At 35.2% G+C, this 22522-nt stretch overlaps 1 protein-coding gene across 5 annotated transcripts in view; it reads right to left on the reverse strand.

The window, feature by feature from the left end:
- LOC143226319 (tumor protein p53-inducible protein 11-like) overlaps positions 1-22522 on the reverse strand; it is a 304810-nt gene that overhangs the window by 234641 nt on the left and 47647 nt on the right. For all 5 annotated transcript variants that reach the window (XM_076457121.1, XM_076457128.1, XM_076457122.1 and 2 more), the window contains exon 2: positions 10598-10733. In XM_076457121.1, coding sequence (XP_076313236.1) covers positions 10598-10692 — 95 coding nt within the window. In that variant the 5' untranslated portion in view covers positions 10693-10733. The remainder of the gene's footprint in view (positions 1-10597; positions 10734-22522) is intronic.

The raw sequence follows: 22522 nt of genomic DNA on the forward strand, positions 1-22522 counted from the left end.
CTTACCCACGCTTATTTGTAGGTCTACTTTTATAAATAAACTTTTCGACAAAAATTCCGAAACAAATTCTCTCATCGCCGGGTTGAGGTAACAGCCAGTGAGGACATTTCTTTAGTCGTAAGTATCACTACAGGAAAACGAAAATGCATCCCTTTGCTTTCCACGTGCCTGTGTGATCTTTTGAGCGAGGGTCACCACCTAATGAAAAAGTAGTTGTTTGTCTAAAACCACTGCGACCTCTTTCTCCCGCTAGTACAGCGGTAAGTCTACGGATTTACAACGCTAAAATCAGGGGTTCGATTCCCCTCGGTGGACTCAGCAGATAGCCCGAGGTGGTTTTGCTAAATAAAAACACACACACACTTTATCCTGTTATTGCCAAAGGAAAGCCTTGGTTGTGTCACTAATGGGTGAAAGGACTAAGAATCCATTACATTCCAAACTCCCGAGTGGTGATGTGTGAGCCAGTATGGCATTACATTGTACCTTTGCCATTCGTGTAATAGTCAGGGCAGTTGTTTGGATGGGATATCAACAAGTGAAAGGAAGGTTGTGTCCGTTTTTCTTACTAACGCCAGAGTGATTTTCCGTGAAAAGATCAGTGTACTTATTGGAGGAACAGCAACTAATACAAAAATATCCTGCTATCCTCCAAAGAGGAAAAAAAAAACTCTGCTATAAATCTAAAGCTTCAATGTTATTGCCACGAGTTGTGTTTCTTACAAACATGTTGATTTGTTAGTGGCAGAACGAAAACAGTTAATACTAGCGAACAAAATTTGACTGAACGACAAAGACTGTCCGAAATCATCTTCGCACACCATAAATGCCAGTTGGGTCTCACCGCTAATAGATGACAGCACATTACCAGACCTGAACCGTTGGAAGAGAACGGAACGGAACGGAACGGAAGTATCCCGTGGTTACTATGGTTACAGTGCTCGTTTCTGAGACGATCTGTGAGAGTTTACTGATACACGTGACTGTGTTTGAGCTGAATGTATAGATATATGAAAATATGCAATTGCCATAATGTGTGGCACACATGTGCGAAAGTATAACATATGTACTTCTATAGATTTCCTGAAAATGTTCTGTGTCTAGAATAAATATTTTAATTTCTTGCTTTTGAAGTTTGCGTTATTCATTGCATACACATGTTTTGCTAACGTCACAACATTGCAAATTACAACGTTTGGCGTCCCCTATATGACGTAATTTTAGTGTCTACTAACTGACTGACAAACAAAACACAACTGCACAGTAATGTGATCGGTTAAAGTAGATACCTCTCCAGTCGGTTTTTGGCTCCATTTCGGAAAAATAAATCCATACATCTTGTGAATTAAACATAGAGTATGAAACTTGAGATCAACATCCTATGATGCAAATATGAGAGTCTAATCAGGTTGTTAAGGCAAGATATAAACTTAACTATGAATATTGCCCTTACAAGCACAAGTTAAAGAAGCAGAAAAACCGATGGTTTAGTCAGTGTAAGAAAAGAAAGAGTCAGTTTCTGGTATTGAGTTTTAGCAGAAGAGATGAATGTAACGTTACCTCCCAATACATGTTCACGTGAACAAGCATTGGTAGGCTTTTTTTTTATAGTTTCAATATACTGAAATACTAATGACAAAGCAATATTGTCTGTGAAACATGAAACTTTACAATCGTACATCTGAGCGTGACGAACTTAAACTCGGAATAATCAAACGTTTTGGTTGTTATGAAGAAATAAATTAATTGGCAGACTGCAATATTTTAAGAACTCGATTTTCTCATTACATTCTTAACATGAATTAGTAGGAGTTTAGTTTTGCATAAAAATACAAGCTGTGATTCCGGAACCAAAATATGACATCCTTGTGGCACAGCGACATGTCTGCGGATTCACAACGCTAGAAACCTGGTTCCGATACATGTGATGGGCAGAGGACAGATAGCCCATGATGTAGATTTTGCTTAATTCCAACCAAATAAATCTTAGACGAAGTTTGAAACCGATCAAAGTTGATAAGAAGAGAAAATGCAGATTATAATTAATTCTCACGCGTGGAAAAATCAGGTCAATACCCGTGTGATGTTTGACCTATATTAGTCACTAGTACGTGTATACTGTCATTCCTTCTTGTTTCCTGTCAGTACTAGGATTTGTTAGTTAGCAACTGGACGTTAGTGGACAGAATGTGAATGGGTGTTGGATAACTGCAGACTATCGGTGAATCCAATCTAACCTCAGAGGCAACTGATGTTATGACCAAGAATGAGACCCGAGGATACCTAAGTAAGCAGTGGGAATCGTGTTATGAGTTGGATATACACATGAGTAAAAATGGCTCGTAAACACGAAACCTGGCCTATGTTTCACTTTTGGTTTTCACTTTGGCCTGATGAGCAATCTGGGATGAGCTTTATTACTATTATAGATGGTATTGCTTTAACATATACACTTTACTGAGCTTATCGAATGAAATGGGTTTTGTTTGATCTTGCATTTTCAACCCTGACTTTGCTTGTTTATGATCAAGTTATTAAACGCACTAGTTCTCTTTATTTTTTGGAGTGGCCAGTGGTTTTTTAGTACACCCTGTTGGAGATATATTCACATAATTACTAACATGGAAAAAACTAGTGACAATTCGTCATGATGAGAAACCCACTAGAAGAAAAAATGTATCTCAGGACGACTACTATTGGTATTAACATTTTTACTAATAAAGCAGAGGTGACCTAAGAAGGTCTAAATGTTGTTCTCTGCCTTATTAGTAAAAGTGTTAATACCCATACCAACCGTCCTGAGATACATTTTCAAACTAGTGACAAGCCTTTTCTCTTTGACATTTACTGAAACTATAGAGTCTGTCACTGTGCCCCCTGCTAGTACAACGGAAAGTCTATGGAGTTACAACGCTAAAATCAGAGGTTCATTTCCCTGTAAGAAAAACACACACACCATCACTGTTTTACAGCTTGGAATTTTACGTGCTCTCATGTCCTTAGCGCCGATGGATGAATGAAAATGTACTACTGGATGGTGCACTGAACACATTGGCTCTAGACACAACGACTGTGAGTTTGACCCTTTCGGCTTCAAAACATCTTAAATGACCATCCGCTGCCTCATCATTGGTTGTTCCTCTAACAACTGATAATAAGGACCCGGAAAACGTGCATATGGATGAACCAACGGCTGTCTAGTGTATCAACCTCCTACCACTCGTGCGCCCCACGCAGATATGAAAGAGATGACAAAAGTCCTTTAGAATATGAAATTATGCAAGTTAAAACATTATTGAAAACCACCAAGGTGACCTATCGAGGGATACTTCAGCAAAATAAATAACGGATAGTACGTGAGTACACGCCTGACAGAATAAAAAGATCCGACACAACAATAGGAGGTTTCTGCTATTAAAACCCCTGAAAAAAAGAACTAATATCTGGTACGACCACTCCTTCTGCCACCTAAAATATGCGAATTACAACAGCACCACTGGAGCTGGTACTGAAAATGGCAGCAATCACAGTTGCTGCAGCGATGATGTTTTTTGTTGTTTTTTTAATTTCACACAAAGCTACACGTGGGGTATCTACGCTAGCCGTCACTAATTTAGTAGTGTAAGACTAGAGGGAAGGAAGCTAGTCATCACCACCCACTGCCAACTCTTGGGCTACTCTTTTACCAACGAATAGTAAAATTGACCGTCACATTATAACGCCCCCTCGGCTTTAAGTGTGAGCATGTTTGGTGCGACGGGGATTCAAACCCGCGACCCTCGGATTACGAGTCGAACGCCTTAACCCACCTGACCATGCTGGGCCCTACAGCGATGAAGGTAAGACCAGCTGTTGCAGCAGTAACCATTGGATCCAACACCCAACCATCTGTATCGATCATTACACCAGTTTTAGCACTTGATGAAAAATCAGAGGGTAGAATTTCCAATAAAGAGGTGCATCAGCCCTGAGAGGACCTGGTGAAAACTTGGAAAGCTATTGTGAGGGCCAAGGATAACGTGCATCAGAACTCCACAGTTGCATTGGAGGACTTGCTGTCAAGGTTACTTTAGCTGAGTCGCACCATCCTTTCCATCTAAGTTGTAAATAGATTGTTAAATATTGTGCACTTAATATCTTAAAGATTACTTTTCTATGTATTTTCCATTTCTTTCTTTTTTGTTCAATGCATATATGTTTATGCAGAAAGTCAGCTGCTGATGGATTTTTTATTACAATGTATCTGTGTTAAAGGATTTTGTTTGTTGTGTAACGTTTGTATTAGAGGATCTTGATTAAATATGTATTGTCGTTAAAGGTCCAATTTTCATAACTATATTTGTTAAACGTATTGTTTTATTTTGTAGTGTATAGTAGTTGTAAGTATTGTTAGGCAAGTAATTTATAGAACGAGAGTAAATTAGTTTGACTTCTTCAGTATTCTAGAAGGAAACATTACCTAAAATTAGGCCTAAAAAGAATTGCTCGTTTGTTTTTGAATTTTGCACAAAACTACACGAGTGTCGTCTACGCTAGCTGTCACTAATTTAGCAGTGTAAAACTAGAGGGAAGGCAGCTAGTCATCACCACCCATCGCCAACTCGCGGGTTACTCTTTTTCCAACAAATAATGGGACTGACCGTGGCATATAAAGCCCTCACGGCTGAAAGGGCGAACATGTTTGGTGTGACATGGATTCGAACCCGTGACGTTCAGATTGCGACTGAAGCGCCCTAAGCATTTGGCCATGCCGAGTTCTTAAAAGAAGTAAGAGAAGCAAGCCTTAGTATTAGGCTATAATACATCTTTATCATTACTTTTAGCTTAAGAGCTTAGTTCACGACATGTTGTTGTTTTCGTAAAGTTCCTGAGTTGGAACATAACATTTCTCAAGCAATTATGCAACTTTAACTTTCCACGGAGCTTATTAAGCCAAATGGATGACATATACATGTCTTATTGTCCAGTTCTCTTGTAAGTTTAACAAGGTGCTTTTTATTTACCCCACTGAGTTCTTTTTGCTGACGAATCAGGTAGCAGCTGCAGATGAATTCATCCAAGATCTTCACTGCCCGTTGACCAGCTAATTTAATAGACCCCAATTAATATTTCTTTATGTCAAAATTGAGAGTTAATTGTCATATTTAAGAACAGTTGGTGCCCAGGAAAGCAGTTTTTTACTAGACTTCTACTTAGTTCTTAAAGCAGAATTTTTATAGTTTCACAGTTTTCTTACATATGTTTTGTTTTAGATTTAAATGTAGTGTTTCAATTAATTTAGTAAAATTCCTTAAATTCTTGCCCTTCACCATAGTTACCGGTCCGCATACTATTTGTATATAACTTTACAAGTGGAGAACTCCACAGGAATTCTTGTAATTTTCATTTTCAATTGTTGATGATTAAAACACTGTCTACATGTTCAGCATGTAGTAGTTTAAGTTCACCTGCGAGTGAACTATGTTAGTTTTTTGGCTTTGGTTTGTTTGAAGTTAAGCACAAAGCAACGCAACGGCCACCTGTGCTCTGCCCACCACAGGTATCGAAATCCGGATTCTAGCGTTGTAAGTCCGCAGACATATCGCTGTACTACTGGGGTGTCTTGTGTTATTTAAAATACGAATTATATATATATATATATATTTATTATTGTTGTTGTGGTAAAATATGAATAGAAACTTTTTATTTTTCAGGGATTTTATTGTGGAATAACCCTACTGTTCTTCATTTTAATTAGGAGGCGCTTTTAAAGATTCTCGCGACTATTCATTTGATGGAAGTGAAAAAATAAACGCTTTTATATCGTAACGATTTTCCTCACAACAGTAGGGTGTACAGTATAATAACATTACTTTTTTAGTCCTTTAGCTACAGCAAGTTAATTTCTTCTAAACTAAGTTGTGTTTAAGTAGTGTTCTTTAAAAGCACTTTTTTCTGTTGGAATATTATACATGCAAGCTGTTTTATCAAACAATGTTGTTGTTGTTTTTTCTCAGAGTTCTGGATTCTATCAAAGAATAAGGCATCTACGTGCTACTTAGCCATATATAGAAAGATGAATATTCATAAAAGGTTACGTTACATAAGAACTAAGTGTCATCAAATAAGAACTCTGAGTTTTAATACAGGCAAGAGTATGGCAGTTTATCTGTATAACAACTATGCGGATAAAAATTGCATAATATTTGTAAATACTTGTATACAAACACACACACTCATATATAAAGATAATAAATTTTAATGGAATTCAATACATTTCTTATCTACAGAAGTTTAGATCAGTACTATAAAACAATACTAAAAATAAAATAAAAAATGTATTATTGAGCTATAATTTGTCGTTGTTATTTTTACGTTATAATGAATGACTCTGAAGCTATAACACTCAAATGCGTTGGGGATATTCCATCTGTCAGACAAGACTCAAACGCCAATGTCAAACTAACCAGCAACTGAGGAGAATCAGTTAAACGTTAGGAGCTAAGTGCTCGAATCCACAACGTCACAACTCCTACTGCCTTTCGCTGTCTACAGCCAGTTGTGAAACAGAAGAACCAACTTCAACTAGCTGGGCTTGTTTATATTTAAACAAATTTTCAAGACAAACAAAAGAGGATAAAGGCTTAAGAACTATTGCGATAAAGGTTTTTATATTGTTTAACATTACATTATAATTATTAAAATACATAGTGAAGGGTGGGAGTGTTATAGAATTATAGAGTGAGCTATTTCTACAATAAAATATTTTTGCTATTTTTCGTACTTCATAATGTAAAAAAAAGGGTAGAGGTTGGGAGTTTTGCATTATATAATTTTAGAGTAGTTTAATTCTTCCTTAAGGTTATATCTAAATATTAATGGTAACTTCCTTCTCACAACTGGCTGCTAAAGGCAGAAGTAGTTGAGACGTTTTGAGTTCAAGCACTCATCTTCAAACCCATAACTGATTTTCCATAGTTGCTGACCAGTTTGTCACCTGCATCTGGATCGTGTCTGATAGATGGAATACATCCAATGCATTTTAGTGCTATGGCCACATGCATTATTTGTTATGACTTAACCACGACAATCAGGACTGGTGATGCAAGAACATTTTTCGATGTTTTTAGTCTCATTGTAATTTGTTTTGGTTTGCGCGTGTATATAATACATGATTACCATAAACTTCGTCAAAAATGAAATTATAACACAAAGGCAAAGCATTTATTTATCTTGCAAAATATTTTGCCAGATGACTTTAAAACATAACAACATTTTGAAGTTATTTGAAAATTCAAATAGGCATTGACATACGTACTATTTCTTCACATTAAACTGGTATCTTTTTCATAAAAAAGTGAATACCTGACTGAGTAAAAAGTTTGTATTCTTTATGTGACATTCATATACTTCTGTATTTAAACTGGTAAGTCATCTTGTTATTATCACCACCGTTTTATTTACGAACGATTAATTTCGCGAATCGATGTTATGTTCCCTCTTAATGTGCACTTATGAAGTATTATAATTAGATTTATCCTACAAGTTTTGTATATTCTTCTGAAAACTAGTTCATTCCTTCAAAGAGGGATTAGGTCGAATATAAAGAAACATCTCTGAACAAAACGCTACACTGAAATTATCTTTTATCCTTTCTCCTTGGATGTCCCTTTGTCTGTTCAGATGTTATAATAATTTTCTGAAACGCTCAAGTTTTAACGAAAAATAAAAAAAAATCTTTAAATTTCCTCGAGATTATAAGTAGATTAAATAAAACATCTAAAGTTAAACAGTTCAGTTTTCATGATACATTTTCAACAATATTTTAATGAACTGATTAACACGCATGATCAGTTTTATTTTCATACTCGCTTGTTTTACGTTACTGTTACATTATTATTAAGTAAAAACGCTTGCTATGATTTATTATAACATTCGTTACATGTTTTTAAGTTGCTAAGTGATAAAATGATAAGAATACACATTTTGACAATAAATCGTTAATAATAAGCTAATATATTCACTTACTTATGTTTGTTTATTAAAAAAGAGAAAGAGTCAGGAAAGTGGGGTGGGGTGATTTATTGAGGTAATTTTAGTTATATTTCTTTACAAGTGGGTTTTCTCGTCGTCACGGATTATTAATTATATTTCCAGTAACATGATCGTTTCTCCACGCTTAATTATATTTCCATTAACATGATCATTTCTCCACGCTTGTTACAGTATACTATAAAGAATCTAATGAATTCAAAACACTTTACAGTTTATAGTTTAAAACTTTAAGTATGTTTTTAATATTTTTGTATTAGTTCCCACCCTCCAATGTCTCAACATTAAGTAAGTCCGTGTGTACACAAGAAAGGTAACCCTTTGTATAGTACAAACAAAAGCTTTCTGATATTAGGCAACGAGCATAGTAACATTTGGAACTTAAGCTGCTAGGAAAATGTCACGACCGCTGATCTGCAAATAACTTATGAATATGCGCAACTGGCAATACAACACTAGCGACGTCTGTAATTTTATAAAAATTCAGAACACTACAAAACAGTGCAAGGGACAACGATAAATTAATGTTCCCTTGAATTAAACATAGTGTTGTTGTTTGTTTAAAAAAAGAAAACATTCAATTTTAGAATTACCTAAATATTGGATAAAAATAATCCAATAAACCAACGAACACACTTATTTAAGTAATTTTGGTCATTTAAATATATCAGACTGTTTAATATTCTTCAGAGCACAATCGTGTGATATTTTTAACCACAAACAGTTCAAAAGCACTTTCTGTAAACAGTAATTTTGTTTGTTTGTTTTGTTAAATTTCGCTCAAAACAACTTGAGGACTAGTTGCGCTAGCTGTCCTTTATTTTGAAGCGATAAACTAGATGGAAGGCAATTAGTGAATACCGCCAACCGTCACCTCTTGAGCTACATATTAAACCCCCAAAAGATGAAAAATTGGAAATGTTCAATGAAGAAATTTGAACTTTCAACACGATGATTGCAATTCGATTGTTCTAACCACCAAGCCATGATCAATGATTTAAAGTTTTGTGTGTAATAATAAATAGTAACAACCTTGTTTTAATCAGAGGAAAAACATTAAACTTAGGAAGCAGAATATCAGATTAAAAACGTAAGATCATCTAGTCTATTTTAAAACTTTAACCTCTGAGTGTCGGAAGAGGAACACTCAGTTTGTCGTCCTTGAATTAGAGCCAGATGGATGATGGCTGTAGGTTCGTGAAAACATAGAAAAAATTATATTTAGTTCAGTAAAGGGTCAGCAGTTTGTTTAAAAAATATGTCAAATGATCCGAAAGATATGTGGCTTACTACGATTTTATGTTAATCACGATATTGAAGATTATAACAGTTTCTGCAAAAAAGTTACCTTTTTGTCTTGGAATTAGAATGAATTTGAAATTTCTTGAGGTGATTGTAGAGCTACAGGTCATGCGTGGTTTTTCTCTTCCATGTTGTAACTTGTCTAAGCCTCTTGACCTTGTTGTTAGTTTGACAAATATTGTAAGATTTTTTGTTGTAAAAAGTCACAAAAATTGTTGCATTTAGACAGCAAAAAATACGTTTAGTGATAAAACACAACCATATGGATTTGCTTATGCCTGGTGTGTTTTATATATTTCTCGTTTATGGTAACGTATCTTCAGTACTGGTATTTCTTTTAGCCAACAATATTAACATTCGCTTACACATTTCACCTAACTTTCAATAAAGCACATAACGTATCAAAAACGTTTAGTAGTATAGGATATTGAGACAGTTTATTATCAAAATGATGGGGTAATTTTTCTAACGACAGGAGACTGTAAACTAATTAGATCCTCTACAAAACAAATTTTCAAAAATATATTTTACGTGTAAGACTAAAGTTCCATTTTTAACGTTGACTAAAAGTGTAACTGAAACTATTTATTCAGTCTAATGCTAGATTAAAACTATTTGTTTAGTTTCTTTATCGGGCATTGAATCTCTTAATTGATATATTTTGCTAATCTTGTTTTAAAACAGTTAACTTAAAACATGAAATCTTTCTCGTCGGTCCTTCGTCAATTTACTGAATTCTCTTTTTACAATAACCCTAATTTTCTTTCATTCTCCATTTTAATATCTCTCTAATCTCGAAGCAGCTCAATGAATGTCCGTTTAGAGTCACACTCTAAACCATTTTTAGAGTAGTAAACTCACTTATTCAAAAACATTTGTTCCACAACACTTAAATAACATACCATTCACTGACCGTCCCACAGAAGAGTTATCTTATACGTTCGAAATGCTTCTCTAATCTTCCATAAAAAACAACGAGCTCACCTATATGTAATTACTCCCTAGGTGTCGCTAAAATCGGTGAGGTCATGTATATAAAATCAGTGTCCAACCTGTTCTGAGAGTTATAAGCTCATCTCTACATAATTACTCTCTAGTTCTCCATAAGAACAGCGAGATTATCTATACGTAATCATACTATAATTCTCACTAAAACAGAAATATTACGTTTATTAAACCACTCTCTAGCTCTAATGAAGAACAGTGACCCTCTCAGATTAAAGTGATCTTTAACTGCCTCGTCTTCTAATAACAGTGTGCTTACCTGTATGGAACCGTGCTCTCTGGTTCCTCCAGAGTGTTCTTGTCCGAAGTCCCCTTCATCGTCCATTCTGGTTCCTCTTCTGACTTGTTCTCCATATTTAAAATGTTATTTATATTCCTTGTTCATTGTTGCTGTGCTGGAAAAAAGCAAGACAAAAAGATTCACTATGTAAAAATTACGTCATCAACAGGAAGTACAACCATCTTAAACTGGAGTTTAATAATCGACGTTAGTAAACGTTTGGAAATAAAACTTTTATCTCATATCGTCGTTTGTTCACGTTTCATACAAAAATGTATCTGAAAGTCATGCTCAAATTCACAACATTATTTTGATTTGAAGCTCGCTTATTACGTGTTTTCTCAAAAAATTTGGTGAAGTTAGGTAAAAAATCAACCTTTGCTTGCTACCTTATCACACTAATAAAATAGTTACATCTTATTGATTACTGACAGAATTTTAAATAATTAAATTTTATATGACATTTACTTAAGTTAACTAATTTTACTTTAAAGTAAGAATTAACAATAATTTTCGTTTTTAATTTGCTTTTCGCATAATATGCAATATTGCGATAAAATAACCTAGAACCATTCAAAGATGAATAGTACGTCATAGACCAAGGAAACATGAAAGTTGAATTAACTTAGGAATGACCATCAAAATTTCACTGAAATTGATATTGAGTGTGTGTCACTTTTAGTTGGATGTCGACACAACATCAAGTGCTCATTCGTAAGAATGTTCAGTGTGTGTCATCTTTAGTTGGGTGTCGACACAACATCAAATCCTCATTCGTAAGAATGTTGAATGTGTGTCACCTTTAGTTGGGTGTCGACACAACATCAAGTCCTCATTCGTAAAAATGATTGCACCCAACGTAGGCAAGATCTGATAAAATGTTAATCAAAGATAATTTGAGTAAATTGTAAACAATTGCCTGGATCTCCAACACTGTCGCCATGCATTGTCCACGATGTTGTACCACCAATGACGTCATTCCTGTAGTGATATTTAACAAAGTTTATCTATTGTTGTGTGTAATGTTAATCGATAACTGGGGTTCCTGTACCATTGTACATTTCCATTCTAATTTTACTTTGTGAATCCAATCCAATCGTAGTAGGTATTTAGGAATAATGTTCTCCCGTCCCCGGGATGATCAGGAATTAAAGTTATTTCTATTTGTAATTAAAGTTATTTCTATTTGTCCCTTTCTTGACTTACGTGATAATTTAGAGATGATGGTAGTTAAAGTTCAGAAGAAATAGTTGTGATTTCCGTGATATTTCAATTTTACTTTGACCTGCCATGGTCAAGCGAGAGGAGAAGAAGACAAAGAGACCGGAAGTGCTTTCGTTTTCCTTCTGTTCTCTTGAGATAGTAGTGTAGCTTAAGTGTGACACATGAGGCTAGTTGGTCACAAGCAGAGAGACCAAACAGCCAGAAGGTCGACACATCCCATCCCAGAAATAACACAAGACAAGAAGCATATAATAAATACAACAGATTTATTTATACATCGGTGAAGATCGACTGGTTTCGTCACCCAGTAATAATGTAACCCAACCAAACAGCTTCACGAGCACATGATTTGAAAACAAAAGGATTCAAAGCAAGAAGAAGACCCAACAACAAATGAGTCGATGACGTGACTGAGACTTTGAATGAACACAGCCTTACACTTACCCAAGTCTCTCCCTCGTTTTGGAACGGCAATTATATCTCCCCGCAACGCTTAGCAGCAGAAACGGAAAAGTATATAAATATATACCAACAATACGATGTCGTCGTTTTGTTTGTTTGTTTGGGAAATTCGCACAAAGCTACTCGAGGGCTATCTGTGCTAGCCGTCCCTAATTTAGCAGTGTAATACTAGAGGGAAGGCAGCTAGTCATCACCACCCACCGCCAACTACTCTTTACCAACGAATAGTGGGATTGACCGTCACATTATACGCCCCCACGGCTGGAGGGCGAGCATTTACGCGGGCGCGACCCGCGACCCTCAGATTACGAGTCGCACGCCTTACGCGCTTGGCCATGCCAGGCCAAATGTCGTCGCATAATACCAAGTTCTTCCTTTTGTTTAATTTTATGACAACACGTTGTGAAGCGTTTGTTTTTTTTTTCTAAGCATTTAAAATTCTCAAAGGTTAAATATAAAACATATCTGGACTCTCTGGTTCAAATCACTCATTTTCAAAGATAATAGATCAATTAGAAGGAATTTATAAAATAACTGTTTTTTTTTATTTTAGACGAAAATGTTTGTTTGTTTTGTTTCTGAATTTCGCGCAACACTACACGAGGGCTATCTGTGTTAGCCATCCCTAATTTAGCAGTGTAAGACTAGAAGGAAGGCAGCTAGTCATCACCACCCACCGCCAACTCTTGGGTTACTCTTTTACCAACGAATAGTGGGATTGACCGTCACATTATAACGCCACCGCGGCTGAAAGGGCAAACATGTTTGGCGCGACGGGGATTCGAACTCGCGACCCTCAGATTACGAGTCGAACGCCTTAACCCACCTAGCCATAGACGAAAAATGTACACTTGCTGTATAATTTGTCCCATGCTGTATGCTTAGTTGCTTCGTTTTAAAACTTCACTAACTACGTGAAACAGTCTTTCCTTCTAGGAATCGTTTATACTGCATCACTTTCAAATAAGAATAAAGTTTTACGGGTGTACATATTATATAAAAGCATGCAAGTTGAAATTAGGAGTTGACTAACTACATATTAATTGTAATAAAATGTAGTAAGATAATGACAACCAATCAAAATTGAACAAACCTGTAAAACAAAATAATAATAAAAAACGTTTGCTATCTGAAGACGAGCTCTGGTGTTTTTAAATTAAGCACAAAGTTACTCAATGAGCTATCGGTGTTCTGCCCACCAGGAGTATCGAAACTTGGTTTTCAGCATTGTAAGTCCGCAGACATACCGCTGAGCCACTGGGGGCGACCAGATATGCTCTCCTAACCTTTTATTCAAATGTACTTTTCAAGTACCAAAGGCAGAAAAAATCACTAGTAATAACAGAGTGAACGAAAAGATACACCATAGAAAATAATATTTGTTTTAAGGAAAAATTGCACTGTGAATCATCCGCGTTGTGTTCACTGCTGAAATCGAACATAGCATTTAAGTGTTATGATTTCAAGAACATAGTGCTGTGAACCATAAGGCAAGACCTCCACCTTGACAGCTATTGAAAGCTTCTATTTAATGCAAAGTAAGATAATTATTAGTGATCTCTCAAACATGTGAATTCAATGAACCGTTCTTTCACTATGAGTTTCCACAGAAATTTTCGCTAGGCTGGCTCCTCACGTTGATCATAATTTAATAAGTTTAAGCAAGAAAATAAAAAGGCTTAGTTCCTTTACGTTTTCAATAAAATTAGAGAAATAATTTACTTCCCTAAGAAATACGTTTTATATCGATCCAGCTGGTGTGCTCGCCGTCATTATATTAGTTGTTAATCAACATTATTTAGTGAGGCCGCTTAGTCCATGGTGTAGGGTTAGGAGGGCAGTCTAGGAATAAATTAAAATAATGCGTATAATAAAAATTGGTATGATAATCCATTCCATTACGTATGAAGAAACAAAACTGCAAAGTTTCACAAATACTTCACACCAGCTAGTACTTTCTTCAACCAATATAGGTTTCTCTGAAAATATATACCAAGCTTGTTTTTAGTTATTGATAAATAAGGTATTTTCAGAAACACACGAAAGGGTTAGTGATTATTTGATTGTTTGTTTCTGAACTTCGCGCAAAGCTACACGAGGGCGACTTGCGCTAGCCGTCCCTAATTTAGGGGTGTACAATTAAATGGGAAGGCAGCTAGTCATCACCACTCACCCCCAGCTCTTGGGCTACTCTTTTACCAATGGATAGTGGGATTGATGGTACCATTACAACGCTCCCACGGTTGAAGGGCGTACAGGGTTTGGTGTGACGGGGATTCGGACCCGCGGTTTTCGAATTACGAGCTGAACGCCTTAACCACCTGGCTATGCCGGGCCTCTCTTGTTTATTGAAAGAATAAACGTGTTTCCGTATTATATTTGTATAACTACAAATGGGGATCTCCACGGGAATTCTTGTAATTTTCATTTTCAATTGTTTGGTGATTAAAACTATGACTAATGTTTGTTTGTTTTTGAATTTCGCACAAAGCTACAAGAGGTCTATCTGCGCTAGCCGTCCCTAATTTAGCAGTGTACGACTGGAGAGAAGGCAGTTAGTCATCACCACCCACCGCCAACGTTTGGGCTACTCTTTTACCAACGGATAGTGGGATTGATCGTCACTTTATAACGCCCCCACAACTGAAAGGGTGAGCACGTTTGGTGTGACGAGGATCAGAATACGCGACTCTCAATATTACCAGTCGAGTGCCTTAACCATCTGGCCATGCCGGGCCTATCTATTTCTATATGTTTAGCATGTAATTAAGTTCACCTGTGAGTGAATTATGTTAGTTTTTCTGACTTTGGTTTGTTTGAAGTCAAACACAAAGCAACACAACGGCCATTTGTGCCTCGCCCACCACGGATATCGAAATCCGGATTCTACCGTTGTAAGTTTGCAGACATACCGCTGTGCAGCTGGGGGCTTGTGTAATTTAGAATACGAATTACTTATATATATATATACACACACACACATATATATGATTTATTATTGTTGTTGTGGTGAAATATGAATGGATCTCATTGAGGATTAACTCTACTGTTCTTCTTTTTAACTAGGAGGCGCTTTTAAAGATTCTCGCGACTATTCATTTCATGAAAATGAAAAAATAAACGCTTTTATATCGTAACGATTTTACTCTCGACACCAGCGTACACAACATAGTAACAACACTGCTTTCTTAACACTGTAACTACAGAAAATTAATTTTCCCTGTACTCAGAATGTTATGTTTAAGTGATGTCTTTTTAAAAGCAGTTTGTTTTGTTGATGGGCTATTATAAGCCCTGATAACTACATGCAAGCTGTTTTATCAAACTCGATTTTCAATTGTGCATTTTGCGTTTTCGGTTTTCATGTGCGATTTTGCATTTTTACCACTACTTCGCTCTCTGTTTACAGATGTACCAAATTTCGCAGATACATGAGAATTTTCGATTTCATATTTTAAGTTTTGCAGCTTTTATTGTCATTTTTTACAATTACATGTAAGGAAAGTAACTTTTCATTTCCTAAGATAACCGTTCATCTATCATTAATTTACATAACTTCTGTCCTGGGTACAGGTACTTGAGCTGGTGTTAAGTTTAATATATCCTATTTTTGTCTGTTAATATTCTACTGCACTCTGTGCTTGCGTTATTATGTAGACATGATGCGAACGCCATCCCGCTAACTTCTTTGCATTGGTTTAGATGGACTGATATTAGCCATCCCTATGTTTCCTTCATTTTGTGAAAATATTTTCTTTACTTGTGTGTATAATACTAAAAGGTCAGTTGTTTGTTTTCCAATACCACTGAAAGTACAACTAAAGACAAACCTAAAATCATCATTATGTTTAATGACATAAGAAAGAAAATTGGCATACGATGCGATCGAACTCAAAAACTTTCAAATGTACTGCTGAGATATTTAGTTTATGTTTAGTAACATTAAACACTGTTATGGGTCGCATACAAATCTGCAATCCGTTTTAATTATCGTTCTTATCACAGCAGCTGTTTATAAACAAATTGAACAACATTTATCCGAAAACGCAGGTTGATATACAGTTAAGAACGCCATGTACACTTAGAAGAAAAAGGTTCATTTTTTACAAACCAAAACAACAGTTTTACTGTTGATCGACAACTCTAGCGCCCCCGTGTATCATGTGTTCGCTGTTCGCAGGAAGTCAAATAAAAGCTTTTCCTTTGATAAAGAAACAAACATGGTTGTTATTTTAAAACCCAAATCATCCTTTGAAGTATAACTCGGGTTTAATTCGGATTGAATTCCTCACAAAGCTACACGAGAGCTAGTTGCGCTAGAGGAAATGCATTTAGTCAACTCACCGCCAACTTTTTAACAACGAATGGTAGGATTGACTGTCACATAATAATGTTGTTACGGCTGAAAGGGAGAGCATGTTTTGTATAAAGGGAAACAACTAGAGAAATATTGTCTATGGAGGCGTTGTGCTCAGAGCAGACTTTGAGTACACTTAAGTCAGGTGATTAAGGCACTCGACTCGTAATTTGAGGGTCGCGGGTTCGAATCCCCGTCGCACTAAACATACTCATCCTTTCAGCCGTAGGAGCGTTATATAATGTGACGGTCAATTCCACTATTCGTTGGTAAAAGAGTAGCCCAAAAATTGGCGGTGGGTGGTGATGACTAGCTGCCTCCCTCTAGTCTTACGCTGCTAAATTAGGGACCGATAGCACAGATAGCTCTCGTGTAGCTTTGCGCGAAATTCAAAACAAACCAAACCAAAACATACTTTAAATACATAACTAGCCTCATTTCATAATTCAGACACGTAAAAATTCAGTTTACCTCAATTAATAATTTTTCCACAAGTCTCTTATTAGAAGAGATAATGATCTTATTATGGAAAATAATTGAAATGCAAAATTAATTGGATGAATTAGTGGATTTTTTGCCACATTAAAAAACTAAAAACATTAAGTTAGTTGTACTTAGTTATCTTAGCACCTAAAATAAATTAGCTTATGATCATTCTGTATACCATCTACAGCATCTTCATGTATAACACTGTGGTATATCATGTGTTTGACGGTTAACGAGGATAGCCCTCGTGTAGCTTTGCGCGAAATTCAAAACCCAAACTAAACCATCCTGTGCACTTAGTTACATTGTTTTGATCGAGAGAAAATAAATGAAGAAATACCTCAAGTACTATCTTTGTCAACTGCTTTGGATGTCTTCCTCGATTAAAAAATTATTCCAGTAAAAGTTTTAGAGAGTTATGTGAATTACTTAAAAAAGAACAATTTTAACGCTACTGGCTATTCAATAGTTTTGAAGATCTTGTAATCTTACTTGGAGACCTCTAGGAGTTACTAAATGCATTTTTAGTTTTCTTAATATATTGAAATTATGAACATCTGTAATTTATTCGCACTCATTGTTAGTTCTGCTTCTACTAATATGGCGCTTGTAGAGAATGTATCAATTTTTTTAATTTTTTTTTACGAACGTGGCATTCCATTCAAAATTTTTACTCATAAAACCGTTCTTGATAAAAAAAAAAATAGTAAATAAAGAACCTGAAAGTTATAACAGGATAAGTTAAGTTACATTATTGAAAAATGTTAATGCAAATACAGGGTGTTCGGAAAGTCACTGTGCACTTATATATTTATTAAAAGACATGTTTCAATATAGAATACAGGAAGTAAATATGAATGACAATTATAAACAACGTTGGGATCAATACAGGCCTGCATCCTTCTTATTTTGTTTCTAAACACCGCCATCAGTTGCTGGCTTGAAATAGACTGAATGAATGCTGTTATCGCTGCTTACAAAACTGCACAGTGACTTTTCGAACACCCTGTACAATGAACAACGAATTATAAGTCTTTTTCAGATCTGATTTGTAACATTAACTCTTAAGTTATCAAGTAAACATAAGTTTTGAACGTTTACAATACAAGTTTACTTCCGCGTGACTCATTACATAACTGCTTTTAAATTAATTGGCTCACTACGAGTTTTCGAAGGCTAGTAAAAATTGGCACAGCTATATGTCTGCAGACTTACAACGCTAGGAACCAGGTTTCGATAACTGTAGCAGAGTACAGATAACAAATATAAAACAATGCTGGAGGAAGATATTTTGGTAAGCTTCTTATCGGTTTCCACGTCATCCCAATGAAAGGCAATTACGTAACCACATGTGTCGGAACGAAATACACCAAAGGCAAGTTTTCCCAATTTCTACATTAATTCCTACACGCTGAAGCAGAAAATGATATCCATCCCTCTCCATCACGTACAGAGTTCTCACAAGACTTCATCACGCAATACATAAAATAACACGTATATTTGAAATTAAAAGACACAGATGTCGTTTGAGAAATTATGATGAATGATAATGAGATCAGTGTTCTTCACTTTTCTTCAGTTTGTTTGTATTTTTGTTAATAAATATAACAAAAAATGCCCATTATGGTAAACGAATTAATAATTTGATCTAAGTAAGATTTTTTCTTACTGATTTATAAGAAAAAAATCATTACATGACAGGAAAAAAAGAAGAATATTATTTTCGAAATCTGTGAAACTGAATTATGAAAAATCTGTTATCAAAACCAAAACCACTTTTATGAAGTTTAAATTCACAGGCCTGGGTAATTAAACTACCCCTTCCCCACCATTATATTTTTATTTATTTAGATTTTTCTCCCTTTTCGAGAAAAAAATGTGCATGACGAAACAAACATATGTGAAAATGTGATTTTGTAATTTGTGTTTCATGTTTAATACAATACTTGTTATTGTGGGCACTTACTGAATAATAGTTTGAAGCGTTTCTATCGATTTTTAATTAATTATTAGAGAATGTTTATTTTTCCCTATGCTTGCCTAGGGACTTACTGTGCCAACAAGTGTTGTTATTGACGTAACACTTTAACACAACTAAAACAGTTAAGCATATTTTAACATAACCAAAACAGTTAAGCATATTTTAACACAACCAAAGCAGTAAAGCATATTTAACATAACCAAAACAATTAAGCCTACTTTAATATAACCAAAACAGTTAAGCATAGGATCGACAAGGAAGAGATAAAAAACTGACATGGGAACGTTTACAGTACGGTACTGACTTTGAAGTATTGTAAAAAAAAGAGAAAAGTACTACCACAGCAGTATGGATACACCACCAGAAGTAACCTCTAATCCATAGCCTCACAAACTACATAGAGAGGGGAAAGAAGGGCAGATGTGGGAGCTCAAACCGACATTGTCATTTATCTTTACCAATTTTGATAGCTGCTATCACTTATGAGAGGATGACTGCTCAAATTACTAATGGCCTGTAGGTCATTTCATTGGCTGGGAGAGAAAGATAAGAAAGCGTTTCACTTCATGTTGGCATTTCAGTCGTCATTAAGGTCAACCTAAATGAAAAGATTCATACGAATAATGACGCCAAAATTATTTGCAGTCGGAAATGTGCGTGTCTGTGTGTTTATGCATACACGCACACATACTTGTTCCAAAACTTAAAGTAAGGATGTTAACATTTTGCGATTTTAAACAACAGAGTGTGTGTTAGGCATTTTACAATAAACGTTTGTGAGCTAAACTCACAAGGCATTAATATTTAAAGTGACTTTATTATGTAAATATTTCAAGTCTGGTTACAGTTTTGGCGCCTGTGGCTTCTGATCTCAGTTGTTCATTGCAGAACTTTTCATAACCACTCCGCAAGAAAATTTTACCCGTTGGTTATCTAATATGTTAGGCCTTCCATTTGTATAAAATATATTATTTTTAATCCATTGAAAAATGAAGTAACATCCAGTTTCTAGCAACAATGCAAGTGCACTCAAATTTTCACATGAACTTCAGGTTTCTGAACTTCGAGATAAAATCTTGATTTTATTCGTTTGATTAAAATTCGTGGTGCTATTCAGTTTTATTTTCACGTTTCTTCATGAAATGCCCATAGAATAAAACTAAAACGAAATATTTTTAACCACAACCCGGCTGTTCAAAACAAGTACGATGAATAATATTTTAAACTAAACTTTGTATTAGGAAGACAAAATAAGTACCTAATTTTTGCGTGAATATTCAGTAAAATAACGGAAACTTGCTTTTCAAACTAGACTTGGTTTGTTTGTTTGATGTCAAGCACACAGTTACACAATGGGCTATCTGTGCTTTGTCCATCGTTGGTATGGAAACTCGATTTTAATGATATAAGCCAGAAGGAGGGGCCTTAATAAGTCTTTTAAATCTTATCTTAATTACTTGTGCACTATTTAGGGGAATCGGTACACTGTTAAACAAGATACTTGTTAAGAATAATGGGAAAATATTACAAAAAACAAAGAGGAACACAGGTATAACAGATGCAGAGTTTATGGGTATTCTATAAAAAATTATCACAGTGCAAACTCCTTGAGACTAATCTCTGTTAAACAATTAAAATTGTCGGAAACGACGCTATCACGTATCTGTTTTTTCCATGTTCCCATTATTGATTAAACCATTTGAATAATACTCCTGTTTTCAGAAGCTCTTAGCGTAGATAATTTTGGATCTTTGAAACCTTCAATGCAGTGTTCGGAGAGTTAAATTGACGTCAAAGTGAAATATATTATATTCACGTCAAAGTGAAATATATAAAAAAATATTGATCTGAAAAAGTCCGATTCAAAGCTTTATTTAAAATGTTAACTGTAAGTTTCTTGAACAATTTATTTGGTCTTAGAAGACAAGACGCCATCAAATAAAACTAGTAATGTTGGAACAAAGTTTCAGTTGAGAATAATCGCTAATCCAGAGCACTTAAGTAAATAATGCTTATAACAGAAACTAATTTAAACGATAAAAACTACGCCAAATAAAGGAGATATGACATTGTGAGGAATTATGGTTATGAACCGTAGAATGATTCACAGTTGCACTGGATTCTGATAAAAACAACATTGTAGTTCTAGACAAATATTAATTGCACCATATAGAACACAGAAGTGCCTGCCAAAAGTCTTAACAAGTTACACAGACGAGTATAGATTCAAACAAGTAGTTGGTAAATAAAATTGTAATATGACTTTAGATTCACACAACTATTTGATATCTCAGGATGACTTATGATCAAAACAAATTTATTTGTTGTGAAACGCAAAGTTACACAACAGGTTATCTGTGCTGTACACACCATGGTTATCGAAAACCGTTTTTAAGACTTTTACGTGTTCAGACAATTTTAAAACAAGTATTTGGTATAAAAAATAACAGGGTAGGTACAGATACAAACAAGTATTTAGTACATCTGGTTGGCAACAGGGTAGGTACAGATACAAACAAGTATTTAGTACAGCTGGTTGGCAACAGGGTAGGTACAGATACAAACAAGTATTTAGTACAGCTGGTTGGCAACAGGGTAGGTACAGATACAAACAAGTATTTAGTACAGCTGGTTGGCAACAGGGTAGGTACAGATACAAACAAGTATTTAGTACAGCTGGTTGGCAAAATGAGTGTAGAAACATACTACTTTTATACGTGTGTAAATGTTACAAATAAAACGACAAGACGATATACAGAAAACTGAACACTTATAAAATGTGTAAAGACAACGAAATAAGACGAGTGTTAACATCTATAAGGTGTGTGAAGACAAAAAAAAACAACAAGTGTAAACATCTGTAAGGTTTGTGAGGACAATGAAACACGACCAGTGTAAATATCTGTCAGGTGTGTGTCTAAAGACAACAAAATAAACATACTACATCTGTAAGGTTTGTGTAGGACAATGAAACACGACCAGTGTAAATATCTGTCAGGTGTGTGTATACAGAAAACAAAAGAACACTTGTAAACATCTGTAAGGTTTGTAGGACAATGAAACACGACCAGTGTAAATATCTATAAGGTGTGTGTATAACGACAACAAAATAAGACGAGTGTAAACATCTGTAAGGTTTGTGAGGACAATGAAACACGACCAGTGTAAATATCTGTCAGGTGTGTGTATAAAGACAACAAAATAAGACGAGTGTAAACATCTGTAAGGTTTGTGAGGACAATGAAACACGACCAGTGTAAATATCTGTCAGGTGTGTGTATAACGACAACAAAATAAGATGAGTGTAAATATCGGTAAGGTTTGTGAGGACAATGAAACACGACCAGTGTAAATATCTGTCAGGTGTGTGTATAACGACAACAAAATAAGATGA

Source organism: Tachypleus tridentatus, chromosome 9, assembly GCF_004210375.1.
Source record: "Tachypleus tridentatus isolate NWPU-2018 chromosome 9, ASM421037v1, whole genome shotgun sequence".
NCBI lineage: Eukaryota > Metazoa > Arthropoda > Merostomata > Xiphosura > Limulidae > Tachypleus > Tachypleus tridentatus.